Source organism: Teleopsis dalmanni, chromosome 1, assembly GCF_002237135.1.
Source record: "Teleopsis dalmanni isolate 2A chromosome 1, ASM223713v2, whole genome shotgun sequence".
NCBI classification, from domain to species: domain Eukaryota; kingdom Metazoa; phylum Arthropoda; class Insecta; order Diptera; family Diopsidae; genus Teleopsis; species Teleopsis dalmanni.
In genome coordinates this window covers 234,853,632-234,863,397 of record NC_051846.1, presented here as the reverse complement: position 1 = coordinate 234,863,397, position 9,766 = coordinate 234,853,632, and the positions used below count along the sequence as shown (strand labels likewise).

Sequence of the window (9,766 nt, the reverse complement as noted above, 5' to 3'; positions counted from 1 at the left end):
TGGTATATGCTGACAAACTTATTTTCTTTTAACCTTGAACTAAGTCCAAATACCAGCTTGCTTTACAAACATAATTATTATTTTAATAATTATAATACTGACTTTGCACAAACGAATTTTCATTTCTCATAATGTTTGCATTAAAATATTGCACATGCCAAATGCATGGCTTATCTGCAGTTTCATATGCCGAGCAAAGTGTGCTCGTGATATACAACTGTTGTTGTTGTTTTTGATAAATGTTGATATCTTAACCCACCGTTCAAGGCTAAGACATCAAGTCATTAACATTATAAGCATAAAAATTCGCTTTCACAACAAAACAAATAATTAAATTAAAATAAGAGGTTTCGATTATCTATCATCATTATTATGTCCAAATTATTACAAATCATTATTACGTCCAAATTGGACAAACCCAACCAATCAATGTTTTTTGAAGCGTAGGTAAGTTATCTTTAAGTTTGATTTGTCCTACGCAAAGTATATTGAAGAATGTCTCTGCTCCTACATAATAATAGGTCGATACGATTTGATTTATAGAAATTTTCATCTGCAAGCTTAGTGTTTGCTGGTTCCAAGAAGAAATATCAATTTGTGATAGAGGCTGGTACGAAATATGAGAAGTGATGCAAAAATCAAGTGGAATTTCGAAATCAGCGAAGCGAGATTTTAATTTAGTTGAGGTTTCATGTTTTATCCTTGTATTTGTGTCACCAATACTACTGATTTGTATGTTATGTCTTTCACGCGGTGATCTCAATTTTTGGGAAAATTCTTCAGATACTAAATTAATCTGTGAACAGAAGTCGAGGAGCGCTCTCCCTAACCGATAGTTACCAGTGTTATCACGGAAAAGCACAATTGCTGTGACGATAACAATTGTATTTTGCGATGAATTTCCTAAATGAGTATGAACAACAGCTGATGTAGTTTGCACCGTAGGTTGAGGTGCTGGCGATAACGAAAACGTACTTGATGTATTTTGAGCTCGATGAAGCATTGTATGATGAGACCGTAAACAAATCTTGCATTTGAAAGTAGATGTACACTGAGTAACTTTATGATTTTTGGATAAGCAGTTTATGCAGACAGAAAGTCTTTTCACATTTTCGAAACGATCCGGAACAGACATAAAGCGCTGACAACCAGTAATGATGTGATCAGTAGTGTCACACAACGGACAAGTGCGTTTAGTACAAACAAATGAGCAATTTTGACGAGATTGATGCTTATCGATCTTTTTAGAAAACTTGTCATTCCTACGAATAGTGTCTTGAGACCGAAGTGGCGTTTCAATCGATTCAAGAAATTGGCAGAGTGTTTCCAGAACCTTAGCGCAGTCTTCCCATAAAGGCAAAGAATTAAAGTCAAGAGATTCCATCCACTTATTTTTTGAACCATCATCCACCTTTTGCATTGCCAAGTAAATTAGCATTGCATTTGAAATTTGCTTGTCGGAGCCAATTAAGCGCAGCGAATCGTAGATTGCAGACACATTGTCAACCAGGCTTCTAAGTTGACTACAACTTTGCCTTGATGTATGTGGCAATTCAAACAGTGAAGCAATATTTGCCATAAAAATTAAGCTGCTATTATCATAGCGGGATTTCAATCTTTGAAGTGCCTTTGGATAATTTTCGTTACTAACTTGAAAAGCCAATGCTTGTCCATGTAAACAGTTTAACATATAATCAAATTTTTCAATATTTGACAAATCAACTTCTCTGTCAATGATTTGATTAAAAGACGAAATAAAATATTTATATTCAGAGTATGTTCCACTAAACGACGGCAATTTTAACAGTGGCAATCTCGTAATTGATGAGACAGGTGAAAACGTGTGATCTCGTAACGACATATGCAAATCCTCACCTAGTTGCTCTTGAATAGATGTTTTGATGTTGACATATAGATCCTTAAGCTCGCCTCTCATATTGTCTTCGGGATCCAATTCTTCAATTCGAATTTGGTAGCTCATTAGCTGCGTAAAATACGATTCCAAAATACCTAAACGGCATTTTAGTTCAATAGGCGATAAAACCGTTGTGTCTGATTTTGCATTTCGTTCTATGATACTCCTGATCCGTGTTATATTCTTCTTCGTGTTAGCACGTTGCTGTTTAAGTTCAGTAGCCATAATAGAATCCAATTAAATTGCCGTAGATGCAAAAATCAAAATATTGTGAACAATTGACATATCGAAAGCCTAGAAAACAAAACGCATCAATAATTGCACTGAAATGAATCGAACGCAGCAGCACAGCAGCGACCAGAACCAAAAGTAGCGAAGCAAAAGATGCACAAATTTTATAAAAATATGTGAAACCGAAAAACAGCAAAGCGTGGCAATTGACAGCAGATGTAGCTTCAAGACAGCGCAGCGAGAACTAAAGCGAGAAACAAAGCGTCGCAGTTGACAGCAGATGTAGCAGCAAGACAGCGCAGCGAGAACTAAACCGAGAAACAAAGCGTCGCAGTTAACAGCAGATGTAGCAGCAAGATAGCAAAGTACCAATTACCTTAAGAATATCGAAAACAACGTGATTCTATTAACACACAGAGCACATGCGAAAATCGTAACGGATACCGGATAGTAACTATAAAACGTTATGTTTCTTTTATGTTAATTCAACCTTCTTTCGTCAGAGTAAACGAGAAACTGGCATTTTTATTTTATTAAAAGTGCATGAGACTCAATGAGTCTATTTTGACAATTTGTTTTTGTAATATAAAACTAAAAATATAATATTTTGAGTACAACCCAACAAAACTGTTATCGTATAAATTATATAGTATAAAAAAATTTTCGTCTATAACATGAAAAACTTCCATTTTTAACAGCCTAAACTTTAAAACCTTTCGAAATACCTAAAAATTATTTTTGGTACTTATAGTCTCAAAATCAATTATTTCCAAATAATTAAATACAAGAAATAATTCCAAGACCGCTGATAATGCGTGTTTGGCAATACTTTGGTCGTGTGCGAGTTGGGCTAAGTTGCGTTCTAAATGAGTGAAATTCTAAGTTGTGTCGATAATAGGCCTTTCTTTTGTACGCATGTCGGGAAAGAACAAATAAAATAAGTAATACTTTCGATGGCAACTCTGGACAAAACGGAAAATTAGGCTTACTTAACGCGTAATAAAATTTAAAGTTAAAATTTCAGAAATGAATAATAATTCATTGCAATTATTTGTAAGAACATTTTTCTTTTTACATTATGATTAAAATATGAATTTTCATGCATTTTAACAGTAAAATAATATATAAAAAAAATAATGTATTTGTAACAAACAATGATAACTTAAAATACGAAAAATGAACGATATCATTCGTTGACAGTGGACTGGAAATTCCCAATAGACGAGTTTTTAGTCTTGGCAACCATGCAATTTAAGCAGCTTATTAGTTAAGCGGTTTTAAAAAGGTTGAACTAAATAAGCGAGCAGTGTTGTTGTTTCATATGTTATTTTTAAAATAAGCGGTTGTTCTTTTGTGATTTGCTTACAAAAGAAAACGCCTAATGTAGTGATGTGTCGATACTTAACATATTTTCGAGGTGGTTAAGTCGAGACTAAACCGCCAGGACTGCCATTTTAGTAGTTTCATAAGATAATATTTTCATATGTGAATTTATATGAATATATGAATACAGAAAATTACAATAAAAAATAATTTTATTAAAACGTTTTGTTTTATTTGTATTAAAAAAATTAATCATCGTTATTAGAAAACTTTTAACCGAAAAGTGATCACTTTTTCCATATATTTTTCATTATTTGATAAGCACTTGCAATAAATTTTGTAAATATCTGTATTTTCTAAAATTTTTATTACTTTTATTAAATATTATAAATATTTATTTGACAAAATTTTATTATAGTGGCTGTTTCCAAAAAAATAATTTAACTTTTTTTCATTGACTTGGCAATATTGTTTTGGTAAGTTTTGACACTTGAATAATTTTGTTTGTGGTTAACATTATTTGTAAACAATTTATATAATGAAAAGGTAAAACAACTTGATCTACTTTGGCAGCCAAAGTTAAAAAATGCACAGAAATGTGAACCTGACTTTAGTTGGGTAGTTTATTTCACTGAGCTATCGCCAAATGATGTAGTACAAAAAGCTGAACATGAAAATGATGTTTTTAATTTTGTCAAAGAAGCCAATCTTAGAGACTGCGTTACATTATGCTGTTAGTTGTCGCCACATTGATTATGTACGTCCTTACTATCATATAATGCAAATAGTACACTTATTGATACAAATGATCAAACGTGTTGAGATGTTACTGACAATAATGATATTCGTATGGTGGTGTCATCATAACAAATACAATTTTTAACTTATCTTTTAATTCAGATCTTGTAATGATTGTAAATACGGTTTTAGTAATACATTAATAAATAAAATAAAATTTGATTCATTCAACACAATTATTTTCTGAATATTTTATATATAAACCTGGCCAGATTTAAATTTATTTTGTGACAATAACTCTAAATGATGGTAGCCTAAATCACTTCAAAATAAGTGTATCATTAGGACTGGTGGCCTGTAAAATACTGAATTTTTATCTTAACGATATTATTTGTTTGGAAAATATTGGTACTACTCTTTGCACCAGTGGCTCTTAATTATTTGTTTGTAAAATACATTGATTATTTTTTTGGTCTACAGCATGTCTTGATTTATTGGAAAACAAGACATGCTTTTTCTTGCGAAGGGCAAAACTTCCACTAAAGTTTTTAGTGGCAATGGTTAGTTGATTATGAAGTCCAAGACAAAGTCAATAATCCCACACATTTTTAATGTGACATGTTACAAAATTGTGTATTTTGAAAACGCAACTCAAGAGGTTTTGAAAAAATATTTAAGACAAAACATTTTTTATATAAACTAAAATCATATACAACTGTAATAAAATATATGGTAATAAAACAAAAATATTAGAAACCAACATTTAATCGAATACACAACGCTTTCAATCCGCTTTTAATAGCAAAAAAAATTAATTATGCGTTTCTCACAATAAATTAGCAAATACAAAAAACGTAAATGTTATTCTAAGTTTTAAATTTTTAATTGTGAAGATCCAAGAAATGATAATTCAATTACGAATCAATAATCATTTCATAATACTCGATGTATAAATTTATAAAAGTTTTAAAATTTAGTTCCATAATTTCTTAATGGACATGTTCTTATCTGAATCCTTCTGCATAACTTTAGCGACAGTCATTTCAAAATCTTCTTGAGTAACATGCGCACAACGCTTACGCAATGCGTACATACCAGCTTCTATACAAACGCTTTTAACTTCTGCACCAGAAGTTCCCGATATTTTACGCAAATTAATGCAGCGGGTCAAGTTAATTTTAGGCGAATGAATTTTGAGAATAAACGAGTTTCTTCATTTGGTGAGGGAATTTACATTTTTTTATGGTCGAATTATCCTTTTTCACAACAGCTCTAAATATTTCGGAAGAATATCCACTTTGGCATTAAAGCTCGCGCTAAGTAATCAAACTGATAATTTATGTTTTTTCTTGAAATAATTTTATAATTACCTTTGGATATTCTTCTAAGAATCTCTCTTTCAATGTAATTGTTGGCAACTCTGCCAAGGATGACAGATGACATATAAAGAAGAATTAACATTTTAATTTTGTCAGTTATTTGGAACTTGTGAAATAATAATAACTAGGAGTTTTTTGTATAAATAAATATCGAAATTATACAGATATAACAGTGGCGACGAGAATATTTTTTTTTGCATTACATGTCCACGTTAAAATCAACAATGTGCGAATCAAATTGCAATTTGATACTGCATCGGACGTAACTATCATTTCAAAATTTAATTTCGACAAATTAAATATTTTAAATACAATGGAAGTACAACCAGAATCTGCTAAAAGTGCAACTGGAAACTTACCATTGTACGCAAAATTTACATGTGATGTTCAGTTAAAAGACACAATTAGAACACTTACGTGCTTCGTTACAACGATCGATTTGAACGTATTCGGATTGGACTGGATAACTGCTTTTCAACTTAGCGATATGACGCTTAATGCTATTTGCAGCCAAATTTCAACAACAAAACAGGGAAGTAATGTTTCCATAAAATCTTCAAATTGCAAATTTCTTCCGGAAAAATTATTTCCAGAACTTTTCGATAATGCTATGGGTCTTTGTAATAAAACTAAGGCACATTTAATTATTAAACTAAACTGTCAACCTGTTTTTCGACCTAAGCGCCCGGTAGCATACGCAGTTCAACATTTGGTTGAAGAAGAAATTAAGCGACTTCAAGATCTCGACATTATCGCACCCATCAATTACTCTGACTGGGCCGCAACAATCGTAGTTATCAAAAAGCCAAATGGTAGCATTCGTATTTGCGCTGATTTCTCAACTGGTCTTAACGACGCGCTTGAATCTTACAAGTATCCACTACCGCTTCCAGAGGATATTTTTGTAAAAATTAGCAATGCATTAGTATTTAGTCATATAGACCTTTCGGACGCTTTTCTCCAAATAGAAGTTGATAGCAAATCGCAAGAACTTCTCACAATAAACACGCATCTAGGTTTATTCAAATACAAGCGTATGGTATTTGACGTCAAAACTTTTCCGGCAATTTTCCAACAAATTATGGATAAAATGCTTGCGGGCTTACATTGCGCAGCTGCTTACATTGACGATATCTTTGTCTCAGGTAGAAACCAACAAGAGCATGACAACAACTTACAGGAAGTTCAACAACGTATTTATCAATACGGGTTTAAACTCAAGATCGCAAAATGCAATTTTTCAGCTCCTGAAATTGCTTACTTGGGATATATTGTCAGTAAAGACGGCATTCGCCCAGATCCAAAAAACATTGAAGCAATCAAGACAATGCCTGCGCCAACCAATCAATTCGAACTTAGATCACTCTTAGGTGCTATCAATTTTTATGGAAAATTCATAAATCACATGCGCAAATACCGAGGACCATTAGACGAACTACTTCAAAACCACAAGCAGTGGCAATGGACGGAACTTCATCAACGCTGTTTGGATGGTTTCAAGCAAATTTTGTCATCAGAGTTATTATTAGCGCATTACGATCCACTGAAAAGCATAGTAGTCGCTGCAGATGCATCTAACTATGGGCTCGGAGCTTGCATTTTTCATGAAGCTGACGACGGTTCAATGAAAGTAATATGTCATGCGTCCAGATCACTGACGCCCACAAAAAGACAATATAGCCAAATAGAAAAAGAAGCTCTTGCGCTTATTTTCGCGGTTACGAAATTTCACAGAATGGTTTTTGGGAGAAGATTCAAACTTCAAACAGATCATAAGCCTCTTCTAGCTATATTTGGTGATAAAACTGGAATTAAGGTGCATCAAGCAAATAGACTTCAACGTTGGGCAATTAAACTGATTGCATACGACTTCGAATTAAAGTTTATTTCAACTAACAGTTTTGGGTATGCAGACGTTTTATCACGACTCATACATAACACAATCAATCCTTCAGAAGACTATGTCATCGCTGCAGTAGAGTTTGAAATTGAAAGTAAACAAATTTTACATAACTCACTTGATAAGCTGCCGCTTACCAGCAAAATAATTACTTACGAAACAGCTAAGGACAAGGTTTTAGCTAAAATTCTCGAATATGTAACGGAAGGATGGCCATCAAACTGCAACAGCAGTGAGTTAAAAGCTTACTTTAACCGAAAAAACGACATATGTATAGTTGACGGATGTTTAATGTTCGGACAACGCATTATTATACCTCAAATTTTCCGAAAGCGCATTCTTAAAGAAATTCACCGAGGTCATCAAGGCATAAGTCGTACTAAAGCCATCGCGCGGAACTACGTTTATTGGTCAAATATCGATTACGATATTGAAGCAATGGTGAAAAGTTGTTCAAATTGTGCCGCAGCAGCTAAAATGCCCACAAAAACAACTTTACATCCTTGGCCAAAACCTTCTGATTCTTGGGAACGGCTCCATATTGATTATGCAGGACCAATAGATTCATACTACTATTTGGTCGTAATCGATGCGTTCTCAAAATGCCCAGAAATTATACAAACAAAATCTATAACAGCAACTCAAACAATTTCCAGCTTGAAAATTGTTTCGCTAGATTTGGGTTACCGAAGACAATAGTTTCAGACAATGGTACTCAATTTGTGAGTCATCAATTCCAACAGTTTTTAGCGGAAAACAGCATTAGTCATATACGAAGCAGTCCGTACTATCCCATGTCAAATGGACAAGCCGAAAGGTTTGTGGATACTTTAAAGCGAGCACTCAAAAAGTTAAATGGGAAGGGGGTAACTGCTGAAAATCTTCAAACATTTCTACAAGTTTACCGATCAACTCCGAATTAGCAAAATGAGGACAGTAAATCGCCAGCTGAAGTTTTACTAAAAAGAAATATCCGTATTAAACTTGACTTGATTAAACCAACGCTGATGTCTTTACCAGACCCAAATGCCATTTTTAAAAACAAGTGTGATACACAACTCAAAATGAAAGCGCAGTTTGACAAAAGGCTCGGTGCAAAGCCAAAGTTTTACGAAAAACAAGAGCTCGTTTATGTCAATATATATAAAAACAAACACTTTGAATGGGCAAAAGGAAAAATAATCGAACGCATAGGTAACGTCATTTATAATGTTCGCTTACAAAATGGCAAACTTATTCGTGCACATGCCAACCAAATTCGTGACCGAAAAGATCAAGAAAATGAGTTATCTTTAGAAATATGTACTTCCGAAGATATCGCCAACGAAAAGTGTTTAGTTGATGCATTTGGCCTCTACGAAACAACACTTAAAGATGTGGTCGAAATAACTAACAAAAACATGGTTTCGACTCCAGATCAATCTTTCAACGAAGTAACCGAGATTGCAATCGCTCAAACTGAGAAGCACAATGAGGCAGTTGTTCCGTATACCCGACCAAGGCTTACAAGACATCCTATTGACCGTTATAGACCCTAGAATCACCGCATTGGAGATTTAATCTCAAAAGGGGAGGTCTTGGCAACTCTGCCAAGGATGACAGATGACATATAAAGAAGAATTAACATTTTAATTTTGTCAGTTATTTGGAACTTGTGAAATAATAATAACTAGGAGTTTTTTGTATAAATAAATATCGAAATTATACAGATATAACAGTAATACTATGATTATATAATTCCATTAATTCGCAAAATTGCATAAATAAAAATGCTTAATCGATTTCTACGTTTTCCGCCATCGCAAAATATGTAAACAAAATACTGAAATAAAAACATATTTACAGCTAATATAAGCTGTAACTCGCACACTTTTTTGGGCTAAGTTGCTAAATGTGTGCAGTGTAAAAAATCCTAAGAAAGGTCCTATTGGGTTTAGCATCAAATTAGCCTAACTCGCACGCGTTCTTAGACAACTGTATGGTCAACCAAAACTTCAATTAATTAAAATAACTAGAGTCGCCAGCGGTCGAAATTCGACCAAAAGAAAATACAATTTATTAACAATGTAAACAGTAATTAAATTTAATTGAAGAATTTAAACAAAATGTGAACAAAATCTAAACAAAGTTGTAGAAAACCATTTACAAAAAGAAATTGAAAAAGAAATTAAAACTTTCAATTAATTCTCGTGCAAAATCATTTGTACTGTTTCTAGTTTTGGCTTAATCCTTTCTTGAATGAACAATCGAATCAAATAGCCCAATTTGAATTTGTCGTTA

General features: G+C 33.2%; 2 protein-coding genes across 2 annotated transcripts; one reads left to right on the top strand and one right to left on the bottom strand.

Moving 5' to 3' along the window:
* Positions 1-397: 397 nt before the first annotated feature.
* Positions 398-2,140, bottom strand: LOC119667740. Its single transcript, XM_038077048.1, has one exon. It carries the CDS (start codon positions 2,138-2,140, stop codon positions 398-400), a length of 1,743 nt encoding a protein of 580 aa, XP_037932976.1.
* Positions 2,141-5,899: 3,759 nt separating this feature from the next.
* On the top strand, positions 5,900-8,185 carry LOC119667739 (uncharacterized protein K02A2.6-like). Its single transcript, XM_038077047.1, has one exon. It carries the CDS (start codon positions 5,900-5,902, stop codon positions 8,183-8,185), a length of 2,286 nt encoding a protein of 761 aa, XP_037932975.1.
* The last annotated feature ends 1,581 nt before the right edge of the window (positions 8,186-9,766 follow it).